The following is a 26708-nucleotide window of genomic DNA, read 5'->3' on the forward strand; positions in this document are numbered from 1 at the left end:
TCCCGTAGAGAGTCTGACAGAAGCAGCTAATGGGTTGTTGAGAGAAAGGAGAAGGGGGGGGGCTCATTTAGACTCAGGAGCACTGTGCCCATCCTTCGAAGCCAGGCAGCAGCCCTCTGCCTTCAGGACATCAGCCTTTCCTGGGAACACTGTCTCCCACCACTTAACAGGCCTGTGTCATGCTCTCTCTTCCCCTCCTGTGCCACATTCTACTTTTGCTTAATTTTGGGCACTTGTCTTATTTGCTTTGACAGATCTTCAACTCGTGGAAGGAGAGGCTGAGTTTTATTGTGTGAGAACCCACTATGAGAATTCCCTCTATGAGTGGGTACAGGTAGAATGTTGTTGAGTGAATGAGCATAGGCCTCCATTCCTACCCCAGAGACACACAGGGGGATGTGTCAAGTCCCTGCGACGAGAGTGCAGGCTTTAGAGCCAGCCTGCTTGGGTTCAGCTCAGCTGCTTACTGGCTGCGTGACCATGGGCAAGGGCCTGGACTTCCCTGTGCCCCTGCGTCCTCATCTGCAGAAGGGGAGATGTTAGGAAAGTTGTCGTAATGCTGAAAGATGTTAGGACATGTGTACTTCTTAGATTCGTACCCGGTCATGGTAGCTGCTTTACAAGTTGGTAGTAACGTGCCAGAGATATTCAGCATCTCACAAAATTCTCCCAAACCTCTGGCACTTATTTTATTATTTTATTTATGATATTTATTTTGTAGCTCTGAAACCTGAGGTTTTGAAAGGTTTACTAACCTGCTGCAAATGAGATTTTGATACGAAACAAAACAAACATAAAATGAAGCATATCTGCAAACCCAGGACTTTTGTACTCTGCAGTAGCATGCCATTCCTCTAGCTGGTTTAATTCTCACCTCGAGGTATTGGCTGAGATGTGGATGTTCCAGAAGTCTTCTCTCCTGGTCAAAGACTAATGTTCTGTTCATGGAATGACTGGACATTTGAGAGTAGATGCTGTCCTTGGAAGGGATGAGAGAGGGAGTACTTCTAGGGTGTGTGTGTGTGTGTGTGTGTGTGTGTGTGTGTATCTGCTCCACCTGTCTCAAAGAATCAGGCCTCTCTCTTATTTTTCAAGGGACTCAAGGTAGAAGATAGTATCCCCAAAATCTCATAATCTATCATGGTGGCAGAAAACATGGCCTTGGTCTATGTGTAAAACACTTGAAGCCTTTCAGGTTCACACCGACTCCATGTGAACAGTCAGCCCTGGGTTGGCAGGGGTTGGAGAGGCAAGGAAGGTGTTTGATTGGTTCTGATTTTCTATTCTGTGGCCCCTGAGCTTGAGAATACAGAGTCCCCATCCCGTGGCATCCCCTTTCTCTCCATCAACAATGACAAGCTGTGTCCACATTCCCTTTCTTGGCTCCCTTATGTCCTCCTTGGGCACAAAACTATGTCTGCCTCTTTTGAGAATAAACATTATACCCCTTATTTTTCCAACAGGAGAGGGATATAATTTGTGGCTAAAACCAGGGTGCTCAGGTTATGAAAATATCCATTTCTAGCTCAGACCCAGAGGAAAAGAAGCTGTTTGTCATTGTGAGGTTCTTTGTGAGCGTCTCCCGATAAGAAAGAGACAGGACCAGTGGAACCAGGATGGGGAAAAGCCAAGTCTCCTTAGTCTATTCATTGACTTTTTTTTTTTTAAGACTAAAAAAAAGGATCACATGCGTTTTGCCAAAACCAGCCCCATGGCAGGAATCCAAAAAAACATCATAGTAATACTATCTAGATCATCTAATTTCCAAAGAGAGACCCCAGCTCAAACACCCATCAGCTAGCAGTGATGCGGAGATGGTCACACGATCTGAGGGCCGAGGCCCGTCATTCCCCTAAAGTTCTGTGGACAGCCTCTAACGTTAAGGCTTGGCCAGACCTTCATCTGGATCCTGTGTATGTGTGTGTGTATGTGACTCTCATATCTGTGATGGCAAGAAACACCCTATTTGAGGGAAAGGCTGCCACACACTAAGTGGCTTAAGACAACAGAAATTGATTCTTTCATAGTTCTGGAGGCCAGAAGTCCAAAGTCAGGGATTTGCAGGGCTGAGCTGCCTGTGAAACCTGTAGGGTAGAATTTTCCCTGCCTTGTCCTAGCTCTGGTAGCGGCTGTCCATCCTAGACATTCCTTGGCTTGTGACTGCCTCACATCAGTTTCTGCCTCTGCTGTCACTTGACCTTCTTCCTGTGTCTCTGCCCAAACGTGGTGTTCTCCAACCTGTGTCTCATCCTCCTCCTTTTGTAAGGACACCAGTGGTACTGGATTACTTGATTACATCTGCAAGAACCCTATTTCCAAATAAAGTTACATTTACAGGCACTGATGGCTGGGAGGGTTTGGGGTACACAATGCAACCCATTACGGATGCCTTGCTCTGATTCTAGGAAGATGGCTCAGGGTTTCTTTTACCAGCGTGAGGAAGTGGACAGGTTGGGATGTTCTAGGGAATTAGGTCCTTGGAAGGAGGAGGAAACCTCAGATGGAGGACTTATGCATTTAAGGCCCTCCCTAGCCTCCTTCCTCCCACCCTGCCCAGATTGATGTTTCTCAAAAAGGAGACCCAAATTGGCAGCATCAGCATCAGCTGAGAATTTGTGAGAAATGTGAATTCTTAGGCTCCAATCCCGACTTCCTGAAGGAGCAACTTTGGGGTAGGGCCCTGGAATCTCTGTTTTAATAGGTCTTGCAGGAGATTCTGATGCACAGTGAAGTTGGAGGACTGTTCTTCTAAGTTCTGCCCTTTTGTCCTCACTGTCATACTTTCTAATGGGGTTGCCCATGGATAGTGTTAGGTTTGGATTAAAGTAGAAAATTCTTTGGTGTAAAATGAGTTTGGGAAGTACTGTATTGGTCTAAGTCAAACAAGTTCCTTGACTAGTTCTGAGCTTTTGATATGCTCTATGGACTAAACATGGAAAATTTCCAGAAAGGGGAACAGTAATGTTTGCGGATTTCATTGACAAAAGAATGAGCCTTTCTTCGTGGCGTGTCCCATTGGACAAGTGTTCTACAGAATACACACTGGGAAACTCTGCTCTCATCCACACATCAAGGCATTCAACAAATTTTTATGAATCACCTTCTAGGAATCAGGCCCTGTGCTAGGGGAATACATCCGTGAACAAGACATAGTTTCTCTCTCCATGGAACTTATAGTTGTGTGCAGGAGTTGGCAAACTACGGGCTGTGTGCCAAGTCTGGCCTGCCATCTGTTTCTGTATGGCCTGCTAGCTAAGAATGGTTTTTGCATTTTTTAGATAGTTGAAAAAAATTTTAAATGAAGGACATTTTATTTATTTTAAATGTGAAATTATATGAAATTCAAATTTCAATGTCCATACATAAAGTTTTATTGGAACAGAACCTCTCTCTTCTGTTTGCATATTGTCTATGGCCACTTGTGCTCTATAATGACAGAGTTGGGTAGTTGCCATAGAGACCGTGCCATGTATGCCCCACAGATCCTAAAATATTTCCTGTCTAACCCTTTACAGAAACAGTTGGCCAACCCCTGGTCTAGTAAAGCAAAGAGGCTCTGAACAAGTTTTGCAGGTGCCGTGAGTGTTACGGAGGACCACATAGAGATGGAGGTTGGAGGGGACATTAGGGAAGGCTCTCCGGAGAAAAAATCTTGAGGATGAACAGAAAGTCTGGAATATGACAGAGTGGAGATGGTTGTTATATAAGAAATAGTACATGCAAATCCAAGAGTCAGAAAAGAAGACCACTCATTGAAGGAGTGGAAGAAAGCCCAGCATGGCTGGAACATGAAGAAGGTGAGGCCAAGACTGGTTCCATATGTGACTAGGTGCCAGGCAAAGGACAGACATAGAAGAGCAACTCTGAAGACCCTGCTGAGGATTTTGAACTTTGCCCTAAGAACAATGGGAGCTAATTGAAGAGTCGAAGCACAGGAATGGTATGAGTGATCTGTAGTTTGTGACATCTCTCTGGCTTTGATGTGGGAATGGATGGAGGACTGGAGCAAGAGTGGACAGTACACAGATAATTATGAAGCTTGGCTGTCCATCAGGGGAGATAGAATGGGGATGGAGAGAAGTGGATTTTGGACGTAACATCTTCATGACATCTGTGACACTCCCCCTCCCTCCTGCAGGTTCTGTGCGCTGCCTGACAGCCTAAAGAACCTGTCTCTTAGGTGCTGGGCCTGCCTCCTCTTAAACCCTGTTTATTAATCAACACTGATTGCTTGTTGCAAACCTACCATTTGGCAGAGTGCTAGATGTAGAATAAGAATATATATATACACACACACAGTACAGAATGTGTTCTATAGGGGCACCTGGGTGGCTCAGTCGGTTGAACATCTGCCTTTGGCTCAGATCATGATCTCAGGGTCCTGGGACCAAGCCCCATGTTGGGCTCCCCGCTCGGTGTGGAGTCTGCTTCTCCCTCTCCCTCTCTGCCTCCCCCAGCTCGTGCTTGCTCTCTCTTTCAAATAAATAAATAAATGGAATCTTAAAAAGTATAATATGTTTATATTCCTTATCTTTAAGAACTAGTAAGATCAGATTTCTGACCTCGAGATTCTTAGCCAGGGGAATGATGGATGTATCCACAGTACACGAATGTAATGAGGGCTCATAACCAGAGGTACGAGTCGTTCTCTTAGGGAACAGAGAGTAAGTGTTGAAGAAACCCCGGTGGGAGATATTAATTCTAATTAAGAGACCTGGTGAGGCTTCATGGTAGAGGTGGCTTTTAAACTGCATCTTGAAGAACTTGTGGGATTTGGGAAGGAGGGGAGAGGTAATGAATCCAACACGAGCACAGTGATGAGTTGATGGTGGTGTGAGGTGTGTGCAGGGGAGGGCTGGGGAGCAGTGTAGGGTAGTGGAAGGCTTACTCTTTCTCTGATGGCCAGGACCCTGCCTACTTCATCTTATGACCTCCTGAGGGAAGTAGAAACCATGAAACACATGTCCTTCGCTATAACCTTGTTTCTAGGCACGACCTTTCACCTGAACCAACAACTACTGTTATCCACAGGGACAGGTCCTCTTGGGGGGTGCAGTCCATCCTTCGATGGCTATTTCTGATTGCCTTTGACCTCTGCGTTGACTTCTTCCTTCTGGCTGATGCCTAGCCCCTGGCTGTGCCCCAAGACCAATGACTTTGAATGAAGTTTCCTCTGGTTCTTGGTTCCGTTGTCCGGGGCTGTGACACAGAGTCATTTGTAATCTGAGTCTTCTGTCCCGTGCCAAGAGATATTTAATAAATGTGAGTGATGATGATGGGTCCCTTAAGAACAGTTTGGCTGATTTATTTTTAAAGCCTTTTTTAAAAATAGTGAAATAAAACAAATATACAGAAAAGTATATAAACATAAAAGTACAAAGGAGTGAATAATGATGACAAAATACTGATAACCACCAACTTGGGGTCAAGAAATAGAATATTGCCCACAGCTTTTCTCTGTGTCGCTTCTCCTTGGCCAGCTTCTCACCTTTGATGTGTCAATGTTAAGAAATACTAACAACTACCCCTGTCAGGGCTCCTGGTCAGAAAACGCTGCTGTAGCAGGAAAAGAGAAACAATCTTGGGATTCAGGCAACAATCCGACGTTCCTTCCAGGGCTGCCTGCACAAAGGAGGTCCCATCTCCATGAGTTCTAGGGGCTGGACTGGCCGTTGCCATGGAAACTCAGGGCTTTTGCAGGATGCCTGCTCCGGTGATGACCACAGTGCTCACACAGGGGCCCCTGCCCTCATCATGGTTGTTAGATATTTACAGTAAGAGACTTGTGAGGTTCAAAAGAAGCTTCCCCTTTGGGTTTTCTTCATACCCATGCCCACCTGGCGTGGCCCTCCTGAGCACAGTAGATGGGGCGCAAACGGAGGGAAAGCGTGTTTTCTTTTCATCCAAGGGAGATGGTGGGTCCTCAGGGGAGAATGTGCAGAGCTAACAACAGTTCAGTAGTAATTCATTAGTAAACTTGACATTCAGGTTACGGACATTTTTGCAAACTGCATTTTCTAACAATCGTCTTGGGCCCCCCTCTGATTACAGTCTGTATTTGTAGAAGGAGGCTAGTCTCAACAGGCAGGAAGGGAAAAGCAATTTCCATCGGAAGAGAAGCCTGGATGGCTTTGCCCTCTGTTCTCGGAGAAAGGTGTGTGCCTTTTGAGATTTCAGCTGTTGAATCACCTCTCCCCGGAGCTCCTCAATATTTATATTGGGCGCATTGCAACTAGATTTGCAAACTCAGAATCCTGGGTGGAAGAGAGAGGGAGGGATGCTGTAGGGAAGGAGCCCCTGTGTATGCAGGTGTGTGAGCAAGACCTTTTGGCTTCCTGTTGACTTGTTTTCTATATCTAATTTCATCTTGGGGTCAGACCTGCCACTTTTTCAAGAGTGCCCTGCTGACTGAGGTCCAGAGCCGGGGAAAGGGTGTGGGTGCCCCTGGGGGTGGTGAGCCGCCACGTCCAGACACTCGGTGTGCTCTGTCTGGGTGGAAAACCTCCTCTGAAGCCAGACTGAATCACACCAGTTTCTAAGACATTCCTCAACCATGTTAGGCAAAAGAGTCCCCCGCTGACAAGCTGGGGTAGAAGGAAACCTGATATAATTTTGGAAAAACCTTCTTTGAGAGAGAAGGTTCTCACAGCTGCAGAGCCGCTCCCTGCCGTCCAGGGTTGGAGGGGTCCCAGGCTACGGGAAGGAGATTAATGGGCACAGGGGTGCCAAGCAGAGAGCTGAGGCTTTGCAGTGCTGGGGTGCTCACCCTTCCCAACTCCCTTCGGGGATCCAGAAGGAGAAACAGTCATCTGAACCGGTTAGAAATAGAAGTCCCCTCGCTTCTCCCCCGGCTGTTGAATCATTGTTATTATTTCACATTAACAGCCAGTCCAGACTGTCTTGTATTTGGCTGCTGTGTTGGAAACCTAGATCCAGACGAGGGTTGTGGGAACGCAGGAGCATAGGAGGCTGAGGTTTGGGCGTCCAGCTCGGCCTCCGAGGCGGGTGCAGAGCCGGAGCATGGGGAGGTGGGCAGCCCTGCGGAGCCTGGGCGGCCGTTCACGTTGCCAGGTCCCTAGTGCATCATGTGCCCGGTATTTTGGCCATCTTTCTGCCTCCCGAGGCCTCTCTGATTTGCTGGGCCTTGGTTTCCCGAATGGGGGTCATGTCATACCCTGGGAAAGGCAGTAGGACCACCTCACTGGGACAGCTCTTTTGATCCGAAGCGCGACACCATCCCACGTTCAAGCACGTGGAAGCGGCAGAAAGATGTTCGATGAGTGAGAGGTCTATAGACACATGCTGGATCAGGCTCTAAATCATGGTGGAAATTTTCCTGGAGTGGGACAAATCCTTTTGTAAACAAGAACATTCATCTTTTATTTTTGACTGACGTGTCTGGTGAAGCATGTGCCTCTCAGAAGCCCCATGACATCTGATCTTGTTTGGGATTTGGTGTTTGTGTTTGAAAACGTAGCTGCACTGAGGAACAGCAGTTTGGGAGCCAGCACTCGGTGCGAGGCTCAAGCTGTGGAAACTGGCCTGCTTTAGCCAGGATGTCAGTGGTGCCCAGGAAAGCACTTGCTTTTCCAGTGCCTATCTATTAATCACCTGCTGGATGCCAGACACCCTGAGCCTTTGACTTCAAGTTGCTTTCAGGCTAATGGGGGCAAGGGGACGTGTGTGGATCAAAAGACAATGAAGACAGCCAGCCTGTGCATGTCCAGTGACCAGGGAGAGGAACAGAGAGCGAGGGCAGGAAGAGCTGTCGGGGTGGAGCCAGGGAGAGGACTTCACTGGACCCCTGGGAGTTGATTGAGTCGGGGTGGGGGTGCAGCTGAGTGGAGAGCAGTGGAGTAGGTGTCCCAGGAGTGGGAGCAGCTGGCACAGAGGTTGGTGCTGAGGACCAGGTTCTATCAGGGAGGCCCTGGGGGGAAGCGAGCCCAGTGCATGGTGGGGAAAGCCACAGGCAGGCCTGAAGAGCAGGCCCTGAGGGGTTCTGGGCAGCGGGCAGTGGGGACTGGGGAGGATTTTGAGATTCCAGAAAACATGAGCAGAAGGAAAATAAAGCAAATCGAACAAAACCCAGAACTCGTGCAGTCGTTCCTTTGGTGCACCATCAGGTCCCCCGTAAGTACAGGCGGGTCCCGGGCTCTGAGGATACGCAGTAAACAAGCCCGGCCAAGACCCTGGTGTCCCCGCAGTCGCGGGGGTTGATGGAGAAGGAGCGTCCTCCTCCTCCCCGCCCCAAAAGTGGCCCCAGGAGAAGCGTGGCGAGCTAAGGGGATGGAAGTGGCCCGTGTCCTTCGGGGCATTGGACTGTTGTTTGGATGTTTGCCAGTTATTCACCTCTTCGCTCGGGGTTGCCTCTGTCCGCGGACGTGGGGGGCAGTGGTCAGCCAAGCGGTACTCCTACCTGCAGCCAGCGGGTCCCCTGGGTGACCTGGTGGGGCCGTGGCTACAGGTGCACCCCGCCCCGGGGGTCGCTGGGGTTCTGGGCGCTTCCTGCCATCTGAGTGAGGACTTGAGGACCTGGCAGTGATGCTGCGAATCAGGACGCTCCGTGTGGCCCCGAGCCCTGAAAGCGGACACGTTCTCCTCTCCTGGTTCTGATGGGCACTGGTGGCGCTGTTGGAGTCCTGCCGGACCTCGCCTCTGCCCTGTGCGCCCTGTCTTTCCTGGCCTTGAGGCTGTCCCCGATGGGTGTGACGGGCCCACGCTAAGCTCCATGTAGAGGCTGTGGCTACTATGAGCACAGCCTCTCTGTGGCCCTCACTTCCCATCCGTAGAGTGAGGACCAGGTGAGCCGTTCCTGGATTTTCCATGAGCTACTCAATTACTCTTAAAGACATAGAGAATATCACAGGGTTGCCAGCCTTTTCATTTTGAGAAGCAGGAGCATAAAAAAGAAACTGTCAAATGCCAGCTCTACCACCGTTGTCATTTCATTAAAAGGGCATATTAATACCCAACAAAGGAGTGATGGCATAATGTCAAAGAAAAGGACAGTTCTTCCCTGGAGAGGAATGTTGGCCGTCCTTCACTGACATCCATCCTTACACTGTCCCACCGCTTTTCATTTCCACCCTTCCTCCTGGAGCAGCATGGCTGTGTGGCCCCACACATCGGGACCTTGGGACCAGAGGGCCTGCGAGCCCACCTGCCAGGGTCCTTTGCTATCGAGACCAGATGAACTGGTCCCTCAAATATCTTGAACTCTTTGTCTTGGTGGTGACATTCATGTCCCACCCCCCCCAACCACGTCCACAGCCCTGTTTTGATTCATTTGCCTTCCACCCCACCAACTTGAGTCATAAAAGTTAACTTGGCTAGGATATGGAGATTTCTGACTTCTTTTATGAAAATGAGGGTTTTGGATTTCCTGTGGGTCTTAGTTATACATATCTCTAGTCTATCTTGACTAGAAGCCAGATTTGGCCTCCGCTTTGGTGAAGTGGACAGAAAGGAGGTTTGCTGTTGGGAAAATAAGGATTCACATCCTGATCGGCTCTGTTAGCCGGGGGGACCTCGAGCCGGTTGCTTCTAAGGCCCTCCAAGTGCACCGTCTGGCACTCGGCTGGTAATAATAACTGCTGTTTACTGAGCCCTCGCCTTCTGCTTTGCGTTCGTCCTGATGGCCGATCCTCACAGATGCTCTCCGAGGAAGGTATTTGTAAGCCTGTTTCCTTTCCCATGAGGAAACGGAGGAGGCTAGGATGAGGTTCTAGGTTGCACAGTCAGTAAGAGGGGAAGCCAGGAGTCAGACTGCGGCTCTCGGACAACAGCACCCGTGCGTGCCACACTTCTCAGGCCACCTCTCAGCCACGTGTGGCTCTACACAGTCTCTTCTGTGAACAGGCTGCATTTCCTTGAAAAGCCCCCCTGCCCCCCATTCCATGGCTCGTCCTTTCTGAAGGGACGGAATCAGGCTGCACGGGTTCCAAAGTCCCTTGCAACGTTGACCTCTACAGTTTTGTGACCCTGAGGTTCATTTCATTAAAAAAAAAAAAAATTTTTTTTTAATTGAAGGAGTTGGAGTAGTCTCCTTGAAGCAAGAAGGCGTGCTAGATTGCCAGATTGCCTTCTCCTGAAATGCAAGAGTCTTGCTACAAAGAAAGGGATTTATATTGAGCTCATGGTCCTCACAGGGTTTGGAAGGTCCCCATGCTAACCATAGACCCTCAGAGAGCCGCGGTGCCTCAGTTTCCCATTTTCACAATGGGGATAATAGGATTTAACTTGGAATATTGTCCACAGGATTCACCAAGATGCTACATTCAGAAAATTATATTCATTCTTTATCCTTCTGAACTTCTCTGGCCCTGCTTCAGACCTGCCTGGTGTGATTGCAGGTGATTCCTCAACTAAAAGAAAAATGAGGTTTTTGTCTTCTGACTCGGCCCCGGGATAGTTTTCTCATCTGAGGGTTCATGAGACATTCTCCCTGGGCAGGGGCAGGCTGTCCTGCAGACTCGAGGGTCAGCCGCCGTGTCTTTGCAGGTGGACAGATGGACTTGGGCCCGGCCTGGGTCACTCTGGCTGAGGGATCAGAGCTGAGGTCTCTGCTAACACAATTCCAAGTCTCTGAGGCCCCAGTGGTGGACTCTGGGCTGTCACGTATGTTCTCATTTTGTTAAGCTAATTGTGGGAGAAGGAGATTATGAATTTGCATGTGTGGAGTAGTGGCTGAGATGTTCATGTTTGTCCTGAAAGTTAGGGGTTACCTTTTGATTTAAGCAGCAAGTGTGGCCCTTGGATAACACATCTCACTACGGGACATTGTGTCTCATGGGTCATTCTGTTCCCAGGTTGGATTCTCTTCCCCAGGCCCTTTCTCCAGCTCCCCATCCGGACACAGCATGACCAGATTTAGATGTCTGAACTACAAAATTTTGTTATTGAGAAGCCATAGGGTATGAGATGATGGTTTCAGTAGTAGTGATAAACAGCATTTTATGGGGCGATCCCATCTCTGTACATTTTGCCTATCCTGAGGCAGCAAGGAATAGAAGAAAAACATGGCCTTTAGTCTTAGAATAGACTGGATTTAAATTTCAGTGCTGCCACTTATGAGATGAGTGATCTTGGAAATTACTCAGCCTCTCTGCGTCTCATGACATTCCTACCTTGCAGCCTTACTGTGAAGATTAAATAAGATGGTGTAAAACCCCCAGTAGAGGACATGGCCTGTGGGTATAGGAGGGAACACAGGATTTCCTGAGGGCCAGCCCTGCCCCACGCCCCCGGACACTGGCCAGCCGCTTATGGTGTTTGCCAGAAGGGGCCCTGGGCTCCCCCAGCACTTCACCTTGGGGGACACGTGCTATGCTAGTGAGGGGCTTGCCCTCCAGGCCTCAGGGTCAGGTGCTTTGCAAGCCAGACAGAGCCTTGGGGAGTGTTTACACAGCCCCTTTGAGTTTGAGACAAAGAAACCCAAGGCACAAAGATGGTAAGTGCCTTCTTAAAGGTCACCCAGCCTTTTTCTGCTGTCACCTTTTTTTTTTCCCCCACAAAGACCTACGAAGAGCAGTTATTCACACACAGCCCAAGGGGGGTCTTAGCAGTGAGACACCGGACAGTGCACCCGGGAAGCTAGAGCTAAAGATGCCTGTGTTGATGAAGTTTCTTAGGACCCACAGAGAGACCCAGGAGACTTGGATGGCTTTCTGACACCCCAGAGCACTTGGCTTTGTCTGAGCTTCTTTGCAAGCTCCAGTGGGCATTGTACCCCTTCTCTGGAGGTATAGCCCGTAGTTTTTAGCAAAGGTGATAGCTCCTGGGTAGGTCCATCTGGCTTGGACGTGGAGTTGCCTACACGTGTGAGGTCCCGGGGGATGGATGGGGAGGCCATGGGGTGCAGGACGCTCTGCTGCCCTGCTTCCCCCACCCCTGAGCATCAGGGCTGCGTCTTCTTGCTTTTCTCTCCTCTGCAGAGCTCTTGCCATGAAAATCCCAGCGGATGGTGCCCACATTATGCTTTATTTGCCTGAGCTGCTTTAGGTAATCGGTCTAATCCCTAATACGTAGGATTACCAGTTCCTGGGAGACTGCCGGGCTGGGCCCACGCCCAGGACATGAAGGAGGCCGCACCAAGGGATTTCCCCCTGGCCTGCTGGGAAGGGCTGCGGGTGTCTGGAGGGCCCTCCCAGCATGAGGCCTGAGGCCTCGAACCAGGTCCTGGTAGCCCTGTGGGTTTGCGGACACTGAAGTTCAAGCATTTCTGGGTCTGAGGCCAGGCTGTGCCCCAGAATGTCATGATCATTCCCATGGAATAAAGCATCTTTTAAAAGCTACAATGGGCCAGGGGATTTCGAACTTGCTTCCCCCACAGAAAACCACTTTATTCCAACACGGTCTCGCCCAGGCTCAGTGCAAAGGTGCTTGAGTCTTCGGCCCTCCCTCGCTGGCCCCCTAGGGTCCTAGGGTTACTTGGGACTCTCTGTATTCTGTGTTATAGAATGCAGGGGGCTGGGCCCCAGGAACAGAAAATTATGGGCTTAACCCACTGCTCCTTCTCATCTCTTGCACGAGGGCTCTGCTCAGAGAGGCTGGGTGACCGGCCAAGGCCCCACAGCCTGTTCCTGGCAGAGCGGGGCTACAAGGCTAGCTTCCCAGCGTTGAGCCCGGAGCTCCTCAGGCCGCCACCATTCCTCGGGCAAGAGAAAGACTCCTGCTCCATGCCCCACTGAGGGCAGCTGCGTGCCAGGCTGCTGGTGTCCATCTCAAGGACAAGAGGGTGCAGGAGAGGTGGGGAGGCTGCCACTGGAGATGGGGTGAAGGTTGGCATTGCAGGCAGGGGGAAGGGACAACTTGGGAACAGCATCCTGCAATACAGACTCTGGGAAATGAGTTTCCGATGGTGACCAGGGAGACGTGAGGACAGCGTGGGACTTGTAGTGAGACCCAAGGAGAGGACAGACGGAGGCTTCCAGTCCTTCCTTCTCCTACAGCCCTGGGGAAGCTGAGCGTCCAGGAAGGATGCTCGAGTACAAGGCTCAGGGCAGAGGATGCAGGCGTGGGACTAACAGGGAGGGGGCTTGCTCCTGCCTCCGCTGTGCCCCCAGGGGAGGGGGGATGGTTCCTGGCAAGAGGCCCCCACTACCCCCCACCCCACCCCACAGGTGCCTCAGGCCTGCGGGACTCAGCCCGGGTCACCTGCATCTCCTCCTCTGGCCCCATCTGCATGGGGCGCCTGCCTCCTTGCTTAGGAGGAAGGCTTCGCGGCCTGTCAGCTTGCCCATGCTCATTTCTGATTCGATGGGTTTGCTCCACGAAGGGTGATTTATGGCTCCGAGCTGGTTTTTGGCCAAGAAAGGAATCATATTTTCTCTGTCCTTGATTTAACCACCCTCTCAAGGCACAGGGACCTCGCAGAAGGGTCTCTGCGGTACACGCAGTACCCTGGAGCGGGGCAGACTGAGTCCTCATAATGATCATAAACCCCTCATGGGCACTTGGCAGTTGTCCACAATGCGTCCACACACATGACCCACTGGCTCCTCCCTGGGAGGATGTCGGAACAGGACTCAGGTCTTACGGGTGTCAGAGAGCTGGGCCTAACTTCTGAGTGCGCCCCCCTGGGTCAGCTACTCAGGCCTTCACCTGCGCAGAGTTGCTGCAGTCGTGCTCAATGTCAGTAGCTGCTGGTGGTAGCGTTACGATGGGGACGGGTTTGCAAGCCTACCTGTTCTAGATGTTGCTGAGGACACGGCAGAGAGCAGAAGCAGTGTCACGTCTTTCCCTCATGGAGCTTACAGATGGTAAAAGATGCTGCAAGTTGGCGGGCGAGCAGATCATTGTATAAATGCTCTGAGCAAGGGTGGGGGGTGGCCGGGTTGGGGGTGCGTGTTGTTTTCGACAGGGCGGGTGGGGAAGCTCTCAGTAGTAAGGCAGCGATGACCTGAGGATGGTGAGGGAGGCCGCCTGGGGCTCTGTGGCAGGGGAGCGGCCAGTGCAGTTAGCCCAAGGTGGGAGCAGGTCTGGAACATTCTGGCAGCACGAGGAGGCTGGAGTGAGTGAGCGAGTGGGAGACTTGAGGGATGGCAGCAGGCGCGGACAGATTGGGTGCGTTGGACTGTGTGAAGGCTGTGACTTGTCCTCCCAGTGGGACGAAGAGCCACAGGAGGGTGTTGGCACTGCACCAACACGATCTGACTTACATTTTCAAGAGTAGTTTTCCTCCCAGATGATCACTGTTTAAGCAACTTCCCAGATCTGGGACAAGGAGCCGTTGTCCAAGGAACTGAGAGGAAATCGAGCCAGATTTGGAGCCCCTGGGGGCAGACCCAGCAGAGCGCAGTGAGGCAGCTCTGGATTCCTCCCAGCAGCTGGCCGCCCCCCCCCCCCATGGCCCCTCTGAGGTCACCCACCAGGTGTGGTGCCCATCGTGGCCTTGGCACCTGGCCCGGCCCGACAGGTGTGGGTGCGAGGGTATCCCAGGGAGAGTGAGGCCCGCCAGGCAGGAGCAGGTGCGGTGGCAGCTCACAGGTGGCCAGCATCCTCTTGGGGCCTGGGGAGATGGTGGGGGCCCTGCCCCGTGTGAGCTCCATGGGGATCTGAGAGTCGAGCCATGTGCTCTGCAAGGCCTGGTGTTGGGGTCTGGGATTCCTTTCTCCAGAGCAGCATTGCTTCTGGTCCAAACCAGAGGGCGCCGATGCCGCTGTTGCCCACCCTCAATAGGACAGCTGGTGCTTCCAGAAAGTGCTGTACTCCGTATCAGGTTACAAGGCACTACTCATTGCTGTTGATAGAAGAGGCTTTGAGAAATGAACTGGCTTGTCCAGGGCCATCCAGAAGACCTAGACTTGGATTTGAGTATTTTGATGCTCAAAGTTCTTCCTGCCACACCACAAACCTGAAGTTTACAGTCTACTGGGTCCAATTCAGAAAGGACGAGAGATGGAGAGAGGGCCCGGAACTGAAGACTGGGGACGGTGGTGTCCTGGGGTTAGAACGGGCTTGCTCTCCAGCGCTGGGCCAGGGCTGCTCCCATGACTGGGGAAAGCCAGGCCCTTTAGACAAGGAAGGTTGCTTCCCACCACAGCCCCTCCACCTGGGCCAGGAGCCTGGACCAGCGGTTTCTTCCAGTCCCAGGAACACTCAGATTCCACGTTGCGGGCTGGTGCAGCGGAGGGACGTGCTTGGGAGTGGCTGGTTCCCTGGGGCTGGATTCAAGGGGGTGACTTACCTGGTCCAGGAGGCAACCAAGGATGAGAGCAGCGGAGGCAGCTGGGGGTTCCTTCCTGGCTGGGCCGGGCGGCCCTGGGCATGTGGCTTCCCCTCCCGCCCGTGGTGTTCCCATGTGCATAGTGAGGGGGGTTGGCATCCCAAGGGGTTACTGAGGTCCTTCTCAGGCTTTGGTGTTTGATCCTATGATTCAGGAGAAATGTCTAAACGTCCAACAGATGTGTGCTCTGTGTAGTGAGCACCAGGTGAGTGTGGTCCGGTCAGACCCTTGGCCACAGGTGACAAGGGAGGCATTACGCCCTCTGCATCACGCCAACAGAAAGTCACTGAAGGGGACGTTACTCAAAGGAATGGGGGAGGGCACAGAAGGGGTGAGGCCTGTGAGAGCAGGCAGGCGGAGGGGCCAGCTGGCCATGGTGCCCTCCAGGGTGCCCCCAGACTCCTGTACCTGCACCCCTGCCCTGTGGTCTGGGCGCTGGCATTACATGTTGTCCTGTGTTGTCTGCAGGAGGCAGCTGTGGCTTATTTTACAGAAGACTCTGGTGGTGGGAGAGGGCAGGACTGGGGGGAAGGGGGGCCTCCCAAGTATGATGGAACCCTTTTATCAAGGGAGGTGGCTATAGCGTGTCTGCATCTTCCAGGACATGCCCCACCCGCCCCCCAAGCCCTACCCAGTCTCATTCTTTCCCCGTCCCTTCTTCCTTAGTGTTCCTCTCTTCTCCCCAAGGCATCCTTCTCTCCATTTCAGAAAATCTCTGTCCTGTCTGAGGCTAAGGTAGCTGGAGCCTGTAGCTTATGGGGTCTCTCTCTCTGTGTCTCTCTCTCTGTCTCTCTGTCTCTCTGTCTCTCTGTCTCTCTCTCTCTCTCTCTCTCTCTCTCACACACACACACACACACACACACACACACACACACACACACAGGTCTCCGTGGAGGATGAATGAGGGGATCAGGGCCAGGTCCCTCCTGATGCCAGGGCTGCCTGCCTGACCCTGCTCAGAAGTCCTCCTGGAAGAGCATCTGGGTCCTTCCCTGCAGTGGGAAGTGGAAGTTTCGATGGATGCCCACTCTGCCATTCAGAACAGTTTCCCACCCCACTCCCCAGTATCCTGGGGGCATAGGGGAGGGAGTGGTGTCCTGGGACCCGGGAGGCAGCCTCCCTCTGGCCCACAGTCTCCTCATCTCGAGTGGGAGGTTGATCTGATGGAGTTCAGAGTCAGAAGGAATCTAAGAGGTCTCTTGGTCCAAGGCCCACCCTGTGTAGGAAGCCCTGCGGCCCCCGGCCTGGGGAGGTGCCACCCAGCTCCTGCGGGAGCCCCTCCAGAAGTCATGGTGCCTTCCCATCCAGCGGCCCGTTGCCTCGTTGAAAAGCCAGAGCCACTAGAACTTACGCTTGCTTATCCTCCATCCTGTAATTATTTATTAAGGCTTCTCTCGGGCTCAGGGTCCCACCTAGGGTCATCGGCGTCCCTTTCGGGGCTACTAGTCAATGGGGTGGTGCAGTTTTAACGGAACATCCTTGGAGGCAATCCCTCCCGTGAGTGGGTGCTCTGTCTTGGCAACTCTAACTGCCTTGCACCGGGCCAAACACTGTGCATCATTTATCTAACATAAGCTGTGCCCCCCACCTCGGTGGGGTCGACGTGCTGGTCCCCATTATTGTGCAGGAGGTGAAGTTCTGGAATTGTAACCCGCCCAGTGCAGCCAGCTTGTAAGTGGCACAGCTGACTTAGCCCAGGGGGGCCCTCGGCCCCCAGCCCTTGCACTGTGCCTTCCTCTGAGAAATCCCTGCTCCCACTTACCCTGTTTGTAAAACAGGGGTAACCCCAGCTGTCCATTGGATTATCATCAGCTCTAAGCGAGTTCGTCCATGGAAAGCACTTAATTTTTAGTTGCTGGCACCCAGTTCTGGCTTCATGAATGGTGACCAGTCACCATTAGACTGGGTGCTGTCCCTTACCGTTTCTTCCCTGCTGTGTGCCTCCACAAGAACCCAGCCCCCCTGGGCCGCTGCCCTCTTTTCTCCAGAGCGTGGGGCTGTACCTGCTGCCAGCGAGGGATGCTTTGGCCAGAGTGAGGTCAAAGGTGGGGGGGAGGTGCTTCCCTGCAGGCCGAGTGGGGCCAACCTGGCTGGCTGGCATCAGGCTCTGCAGAGCTCTGGCCTCCTTTCTGCCCTGCCACTGCCCCAGTCCTGCCTCCCGCATGTGGTAATTGAGCCCACGGCATCGAGTATTAGCAAATAATAACACGGGCATTATCTTTCTTTAGTCTGTGTTTTTCCTTGCCTATCATAAAGTAATTAAAATAATGAATGCCTTGTAAAACAATAGTTAAGAGGGCTGGCAAAAGGGCATTATCTGCAGTACACCTCTTGTGCTCTGAATTATTGATGCATTGAAACCACCGAGACTGGGGAGGACTCCCTGCCTCGTGGCCCTCTTCATGCTGCTTCTCTCCTCCGAGGTCTGTGGAGGCTGAGCCTCCAGCTCGGATGCACGGCGGGGGGCACCACTCCCAAGGAGACGTAAGAGCCTCTGGTTTGAGGGCTTTGCCCTTGCACTGACCTCTCCCTTGTCCCCTCACAACCCCTCCTTCTGCAAGAAGCCGGTTGTTCCGTCCTGGGTGAAAGGAGAGGCTGGGCGAGAGCTGGATGTTAAGATCCACGTCCCATTTTAGATCAGGGCGGGGATGATGAAGCCGGGCCAGTGTGATTAGGAACAGTGGTTCTCAAAGTGGGGTTCCCGGGCTGGCCGCATCGGTATTCTCTGGGAAAGTGCTAGAAATGCAGGTTCTGGACAGCCTGGGTGGCTCAGCGGGTTAGCGCAGTGTTTAGCCCAGGACCTGAGCCTGGGGTCCCGGGATCGAGTCCCATGTCGGGCTCCCTGCATGGAGCCTGCTTCTCCCTCTGCCTGTGTCTCTGTCTCTCTCTCTCTCTCTCTCTCTCTCTCTCTCTCTCCCTCTCTCATGAATAAGTAAATAAAATCTTAAAAAAAAAAAAAGAAATGCAGGTTCTGGCCCGGGGCACAGCACTCTGTGTTTTAACAAGGCCTCCAAGTGGTTCTGATGCCCACTTGAACTTGAGAATCACTGCTTTTGAGCCTCAGTGGCTCGCGGAGAGGTGGGAGGTGGTGGGACTAGTAACTGAGTGTGTCGTGTGCCTTTGAGCGCTGCTTAACCCCTCCAGCACCCACGGGGCCGGCTGTGTTGTCCCCATCTCATGGGGCAGGGGGATGCTGTAGGGGCAAGAGAGTGAATCCACACTTTTGGTTCCTAAGATTCAGGGGACGGGCCTCTGGATCAGGGCTGTTGTGATTTTCGGTACACCAACCTGTGCCGAATCTCCGTGTGATGGAGACTCGGGGTCTCTGGACTGAGACTGGCCTTAGGTGGCTTGGGCAGCAGACCCCACAGGTGTCAGGTGGTCCCCAAATGTGCCCACCCTGTGATCCCCCCACTCCACACCTCTTCTTAGACTCTTCTAGCTCCCTGGGGCCCAATACGCTTGGAAAGACGGTGTGAGCACCCAGTGCCTTTGGCTTCTCAGCTTTCCTGGAGCCCACGGAGGCCAGAAGGGGAAAACCCTGTGTCAGGAGCAGCTTCCTGCCTGCCCGCCTGCCTGCCGTCCCCAAGGGGATGACTCACCCGTGCCTCTCAGCTTGTCTCTCCTCTCTCTGCCTCACCCCCACTCACTGCAGACCAAGGTGGTCACCCCTGCCTTGGTTTCTCTCCCTTGCTCCGACTCACAGTGATTCCCTACTGTCTTACTTGCTTTGAAATTTAATTCTAAGGTTTTAAGTGGTGAACATAATTTGCTGGCGTCTTTTATACATCTGTATCTGCAAAAACAATCTCAGTGGATATTTGAGCAGGGGGCGCAGTTAAATTTTATATAGTGAATATTTTTTCAGTATAACTGTGTGCTGTGTAAACAAAAATTGGGTTTCATTTATCTGAAACTCAAATTTCTCTGGGTGCCCTGAATTTTGTTTGACAATCCTAAACCCAGTGGGGGGGTGGGGGGGTTGATACGTATAGCTCTTTATATTTTTTCGTTCGTGTTTATTGAGCCACCTGTATGCAAGGCACTCTTCCAAGGCCCTCAGGGTACAGGAGTTGGGAGGGGGAGGCAGACTGTAAATGAAAAATAAAACAGAAAGGTGGTGCTGTTGGAAGGCAGAGTTGGAAGTTTGAAAGGGTAGCTGGAGAAGATTTCATTAAAAGGTGATACTTGAGCAGAGACTTGAAGGAGGTGAGGAACTAAGCTTGGGTTCTCTGTGGGAGAAGAATATTTGAGGCAGAGGGCACCTTGCATTTAAAGCATGCAATTTAGGGCCCGAGGTGGGGCTCATTTATCTGAAGAAGTCAGCTTTGTGTCCTCAAGCATGTTTTTAGCCATGGAGGAGCATTTATTCCCTTTTGTAATTAAAAAGGTCTAGTGTGGATTTCAGGCACAGCTGGATTCAGGTGTTCAAATGATGGCATCAGTATTCTATCACTGCTCTCCATCTCCTATGCGGTGGCTTCATTCCCAGGGAAGGATTACTTTTCCTACTCTCTCCAACAAAGGTCCTGGGCTTGAATTGTATTGGGTTGGCACAGGTCGTGTAACCATCACTGACCCAATCGCTGTTGCCTAAGGGATGGAATGGTCTAATTAATCAGTCTCTATTCCTGGAGCCAGTGTGGGCCTTCAGTTCCTTTTGAACTACACAGATTGAGATGAGGAGATGGGGGATTTCCTGAAGAAAGAGCACTTCTGGGAGCAGGATAGGAAGGCTGGGTAGGTGGACACCACAGCGTGTTAACCTCACCTCCTTTGTAATCATTCCATGACCTTAGACAAGATGCTCTCTCTCCTGAGCTTAGTGATTTTTCCCCCTTTAAAGTGGAAAGAGAATAATTTCATTCTTTTTTCTTTCACAAAGATATTTTAAGAGGAAAAAAAAAAAGAAAAGATCCTTTTAAAAAAAGATTTAAAAGAAAACCAAAGCCATAGTACATCCCATCTCCCTGCCCCTCGTACCTTCAAGCCAGTTCCCACATCACCAGGACCCTTTCAACTTTGATTCTTTGGGGTAGGCTGTGTTTAATAAATCCAGTTGGTTCCTATTCTAAACCCTTTTCTCTCTGTTGCCAGGAGGCCCAGAAGATTAACAATGGCTCAAGCCAGGCGGATGGCACTCTCAAGCCAGTGGACGAAAAAGAGGAGGCGGTGGCAGCCGAGGTCGGCTGGATGACCTCTGTGAAGGACTGGGCGGGGGTGATGATTTCTGCCCAGACGCTGACCGGCAGAGTCCTGGTGAGTCCACAATTCCCTCCTCCTCAGGGAGGCCTGCTGTCTGGTCCATGATGCCTCTGTGTAGAGGGATGCCGTGTTTCCTGGGGCTTCTCCAGGCCTCTGGCTATTGGGAAGTGGGGGTGAATGGCAGGTCATGGAGTAGAGACAGGGTTCCCTGTGTGCATAAGCCAGTGGTTTGAGGGGGGTTTGCAGAGTGGGCCGGCATCTGGGGCACAGAGGGTGTGTTGGGGAAGATGTAGAGCATTTCCTCTGTCAGCAGAGCAGGTGTGCACAAGCACGCACACACACAAGTGTGCACACGTACATGAGCATGCACACACACACACATATGCCGCTTGGTAATCTTGGAGAGGAGAAGGGAGTCAAAGTAATGTGTGCTGAGAATTCTGCAGAGAGCCCAATAAACGATAGATGCCAGGATCCGTAGAGCTCTCCGTATGTGCCCATCGGCTCTCTTAGGTCTATTCTGGGACGGGAGTTTCCCCGAGAAGGATGCTGCATTCCAAATGATTTCTTGTTGCAATTCTGGAAGCTGCCCTTCCTGGCCCAGAAGCTGGGGCTTGGTCAAGACACATTTGGCTCAAAGAATGAATGGAAATGTCCTGACAGTTGGGTGAATCAAAGATCGGGCAGGGACATTGGAAACCGTGATGTTTCATGGCAAAAGCTCAGTGAGGAGGTGATGAAAGGTGTAGGGAGGTGGTGAAAGTTCCACCATCAGAATCCTTCTTGGGGAGAACTCTACATTATGTTTGGAATGAATATCTCACAGGCTGCTTGAGGGAAGGAAAGAGACGCTGAATGCCATGCTCATGTCACAAAGGTGGCGGCCAAATAGCCGACAAGGAGGATGAGGGTCTATTAACCCAGGATGCTTGGGGAGCTGAGCCTTCTGGAGAGTCTGGATGTGAAACTGTGGCTGATGTTAACTGCTGGCAACATAGGAAAGGGAGAAATCTAAAGCTGTGGTTTTGGAAAGGAGGCCAGAGGAACTGGTGAGGCCTGCTGCTGCCTGGAGGAAGACAACCTGGATGGGGAGGACCCAGGAGAGACAGGGCGATGTGGAGCGTCTGAGGAATTGAAGGTGGCTTGCCGCGGGCTGTGCCAAGTTACCACCATCCTCGCCTCCCTGCAGGGTCTTCAGTAAATGCTCCATTGCTCTTTTGTGCTTGTGTATGAGTGGATTCTGTGTGGGGAGCTTGCAGAGGTTGAATTCTGGGTCTGGCCATTCATGTGAGAAGAAATGCAAGCAGTGCCTTCTCTACCTGTGGTAGTGATGGTAGATGAAGCACAGCCCACTGTTTGGTTGCACGAATGTGATACCTGTCACTTCCACGTGGCCACAGTAGGCAGCTCGGATCCTCTTCATCAGCCTCTGCCAAGACTTACCGAGGATGACTTGGCTAGGCGTTTTTTCCAACCCTTTGGCAAACAAGGAATGATCTCATTCCATTGCACCATGGATGGAAGTTCTTGAAGGAATATCTGGAGGAGAAACGCTAGGGCTACAAGCATTGTATGGGTGTGTGTAGGGGGCGCTGAGCATGGGGACATAGGAACCATCAAGAAAGCCTTCATGGTGCTTCATAGAGAGGAGAGCCTTTGAGCTCAAACTCCATTTCAAGATGAACTGAACCCACGCTCGGTGGCAGAGAAGATAACAAAGATAAAAGCTTGAAAACAAGAAAGGGACCGCTTAGTGGGCCGGAAGCTGAGAAGAATACCTAAATCATAAACCATAAAACAGAAGGCATTTGAGTTGAGCTTTGAACTGTGAGCAAGCATCATGAAGTTCCATTGAGGAGAGGGGATCATCCCAGAGTGAGCGGAGGGTGGTTGTAGAGCAGAGGTGAGGCACGTAGTATGCACCCGCTGCAGCAAGGCCCGAGCGAGCACCAAGTGGTGCAGGCAGGGGGGTGGATGTGGGTGGTGTGGGGGAAGCAGAGCTCACAGGCCAAGTGCACCGGTGGTCATCTTGATACTGCTGCTCACAGGAACGTTACCCTCAGCCTCCTGTGAGCCGGGCACTGTGCGAGCCGCATCCGTTATGACCAGGTTGAAGGGCAAGGACCGTGTTGTGTTTGATCCACATCTCTCGTTTTGCTGTTGGGTTGAGGGGTCCATGACAAGGAAGTGAGCAAGCCAGTCTTATCGATGGATTCCTCTCCATCTTAGAGTTGAGGAGCCCAAGGCTTGGGAGGGGCAGTGCCTTGCTGATGAATATGCAGCCTCAGGTGACACAACTGGGCCCTTATGTGTGCGCCTCCAGACTCCCTGTCCAGTGCTCTTTCTGTGTCATTACTTCCCAGTCGAAGATAATTCCTCTTCTTTTTCTAAGCCCTTGTCAGCTGTTGCTTTGGCTGTGACACTTTGACATTCCTGTCTGAGCCAATTAGGTCCTGAGGCTGTTTGGCCTGATTCTCCTTAACATTTGCATGGACGAGCACAGTCCGCGTCAGCCTCCCCGTGATGCCAGCTGCTCTCTGAAGGTCTCCTTGGAGAAAATCCTGCCCGGGTTGCTCTGGCTCACTCAGAGCCGAGCAGGTCCTGCTGCGCAGAGAGCAGGCGTCTGGGAGTCCCGGGCGGTGCTTCAGGACAGGCCTCTCCTTTAGGGGAAGGCAGAACTTTGCTCTGAGGAAGGAGCAGATTCCACATGGCAGTCTCAGTGCGCACGAGAATGCAGCTCTGTCTGTTGAGAACCCAGAGCTGTGTTTGTCTTGAGCTGTCCAAATGTTTATCCTTGCAACAGGGGGACTAAGCACGACTAGACATCCAGCTGTTCAGAGTTTCCCTGTTCAGTTTTTAATATGGTTGTTTTTTTTTTTACACATGGCTCAGGAGCTTGGCCTTCACACCTCGGCCGCTTTCTTACCTGTCTCATTGTCACAGGTGAGAGTCTCAAAGCTAGGCATTGTGGGTGAGGCCCAGGTTGCAGAGAATTCACCAAGATCACCCCAGCACATCTGTAGACACACCTGCTGTCTGGGATCTCTCAGGCGAGCGCATCATTCATTCACTGAGTACTTATTTCTCATCTGCACCAGGCACTATTCTAGGCCCTGGGCATAAAGCCACGAGCAACAGACATGCAGGGTGTGAACTATTTATATTGATAAATTAGATATAAATTTGTAGAGCTCAGTGTGAAAAAGGAGAAATGACAGCCACCATTCACCAGTAGCTTTTTATAGTTCACACCTGGAGCCTTGGCATCGGCTCTCGGAATAGCCTGCCTTGTCTCCGCCATGGCACTCAGGCTTACCTTCAGGACGGGAGCAAGACTGGACAGGGTCTCCTCCTGGAGCTCATGGCTGAGAGGTTCTGCATCAAAATGACCACCAGGTGGTCCAGAGTGGCTGCATCCTTTATTTATCTTTTAAAATTAAAGATCTTTATTATTTTCTGATTATTAAAGGGGGTACGTGCTTATTTAAAATTTGGGAATATTCTGGGAGAATTGGTGTAAAGTCCACTTTGGGACGTGGAGTTGGCGCATGCCACGGGACAGTTCAGTGTAACAGTAAATGCCATGGAGGTACCTCCCAGCTGTTTGGGGGTTGCTGGGGCTTTGGTCGCTACATCTCATGTCATCCCTTTAATGCTCAGACTCAGGAGATGAGTAGTTATCTCCGGCAGGGATTGCTGTGGTCTTCCTGGTGGACCTTCAGGGAACACTTTACGTTGGGAAGGAGATCATGGCCCTCCTCTCATAGTGGCTCCTGCGAGCCAAGTTCGTGGCCCACGGAAAACACACAGCATCTCAGGATTTGCATTCTACACCTTCAACACCCCCCTGATGCCGTCTCTGTGTCTCTTGGCTCACTTTCTCTTCGTCCCTATTTCCTCACTCTCCTCTTCAAACTTTACGTTGTATGTGGATATATGCTCCATTGGTGTTTTGTGAGCTAATTAAATCTTTCTAAGAATAAGGCAGTGTAGATAAACAAAGAGGGCAGGAAGCCCTACAAAAGCAATAGGCTTTTGTATTGTTTGGTTGTACTTTACAGAATCATAAATCAAAATCAGGAAGCGTGATGGTCTAGTTCAGGGTTGGTTAGGGATTTTGTAAAGGGCCAGATAGTAAAGGTTGTAGGCTTTGCAGACCACAGGGACTCTGTCGCAGTGACTCAACTCTGCCATCATAACTTGAAAGCAGCCACAGCCAATATTCAGGTATGACTGTGTGCCGGTAAAGCTTGACAAAAAAGGTGGCGGGCCAGACTGGTCTTCACGGCCATAGGTTGCTGACCCGTGGTCTATTCAGTTCCTTATTTAATAAATAAAGAAAGCAAAAGGCAGAAACTGGAAGAACTTCCGTAGGAAGGAATTTTCTAAGGTAAGATAGCGCAAGAGGGATAGTACCAGAGAACCCATTTGTAATGAGGAAAGTTCTAGACGCATAGAAACACACATGGCTAAACATAGGCACGCACGTACGCTACTCACCCCATCTTTGTTAAGCATCTTGTTTCTGAACGTTCATATTAATTCCTACATTGACCTCAGAGCGGCTCTCTCCCTAAGGAAAAACTGTGTCTCATGGCCAAGCCCGGCCTCACCTCAAGGTGGAAGCAGGCTCTACGGGGCTCCGACCGCACCCCAGTTCCTTTACACATTCAGTGCTTTGCGCTTCTCTTCAAAGACACGTTTTGTCCATACAATGATCAGCTCCTTAAGCAAAGATAGAACTCTTAGAACTGCTCTCTGTTCGGTTATTTCCCCCATATTCCCATGCCACTCTGTTTGAATATTGCTCCAGGAAACATCTAAATCTAATCCATGAACCGAGAAGATATGCTACCTGCTTTACCGTCATCGGGATGATTTGTCGAAGAAGGAGAAAGAAAACCACCAGTCTTTCCCTTTATCGTCCTACATTCATCGCATGTGTGGCATTTTACATTCACATTATATACACAGGCTGGGCCATTCTATCTTTATCCCCTAGGGCTCCAAAGAAAATATGTATCAAAAACGCCTTTCAGATAGCAATAATCCTATTGGTTTAATAGAGTTAGATAGACGTGTTCTCTGTTGCGTCATCTGTGCATGAGATCGGACCAGTTGAACAAAATTGGAGGGGCACGTGGGCATGCGCTTAATCAAATATGTGACATTTATTGCTTTCATTTCCCCCTTTAGGTGACTCATGGTGCTGCTGACATTTCTCATCAGCATCCTCTACTTTTCATTTCCCGGGCTGCCTGGTGGCAAATTCACGCACAGCTCACGTTTCCATCTCCTCTCTCTTCTCATTCATGCCCGCTCCCCTTTTTATTACCTTTTAGGCATATCTACCTAAAATTTTTATATCACCTACAAATGACCTATGTAGCGGAAAGACCAGAGGTGTCATGGACCTACATTCTTAGGAAGACTGTTCTTACAGTAGAGAGGTAGATCCTGCTGTCTGTGCACTTGGGAGTAAGTCAAGATTTTGTTTGAGGTTTTTTTTTTTTTTTTTTTAAACTCCCCTGAGGGAGGCTTCTTTGAAAGGAAATGCATGGCAATCCCTCTCCAGGACTTAATAATGGCTCTTCATTTTATCCTGTGCAAAGAGTTTATATTCTGGATATGAATCAATAAGTCCAGAAAGGCGTGCTTTCTTTATATCATTGAACAGGAGAGGTTTGTCCTCACCTGTTGAAGGACACACTAGATTGCCAAAGATTCGTTATTTGTGACCTGGCACCGTTGGTAGGGGGTGGGAAAACTGAGTCGGAGAAGTTGCTGAATCCAGCAGGTGCTCATGCTAGGTGCTGAGCTGCCTGTCACTGGAGACATTCAAAGATGGGCAGGATCACATTTGGTGCCGTTGCTGCCAGTTAGTTAGACTTTTTCCTCACTGCTTTAATTGGGTTCTACAGAAAACTAGATCTGGGAGCTGCTCTAGGATAAAAATGGTTTCCTGGAACTTGGACAGACTTCATTTCTCTCCTTTTTTTTTTGAGATTTGTCAACGCGTATCAGTGTGTCAGGCTCGAAGAAGTCCCGCAGTAAAAAGGCAGAAAGACTTTGCTTTGCCCAGCGTTTCCCATTCCTGTGTCACCATGGAACCCTTTCCTCGTGAAGCACCTGTAGGCGTCACAAAGAACACGCCTTGGGAAATGTGGAAGTAGTCTGGGGATCGGCAAATTGTCACCCAGGGTCCCGATCTAGCTCCCTGCCTGTTTTGCTCACAAGCTAAGGAGGGTTTTTACATTTTTAATGGTGTTTTAAAAAA

At 51.0% G+C, this 26708-nt stretch overlaps 1 protein-coding gene across 1 annotated transcript in view; it reads left to right on the forward strand.

The window, feature by feature from the left end:
- KCNMA1 (potassium calcium-activated channel subfamily M alpha 1) overlaps positions 1-26708 on the forward strand; it is a 709595-nt gene that overhangs the window by 196691 nt on the left and 486196 nt on the right. The window contains 1 exon segment of the mRNA XM_055325743.1: positions 20324-20485. Within this exon segment, the coding sequence (XP_055181718.1) occupies positions 20324-20485 (162 nt within the window).

Source organism: Nyctereutes procyonoides, unplaced genomic scaffold, assembly GCF_905146905.1.
Source record: "Nyctereutes procyonoides isolate TBG_1078 unplaced genomic scaffold, NYPRO_anot_genome, whole genome shotgun sequence".
Classification (NCBI taxonomy): domain Eukaryota; kingdom Metazoa; phylum Chordata; class Mammalia; order Carnivora; family Canidae; genus Nyctereutes; species Nyctereutes procyonoides.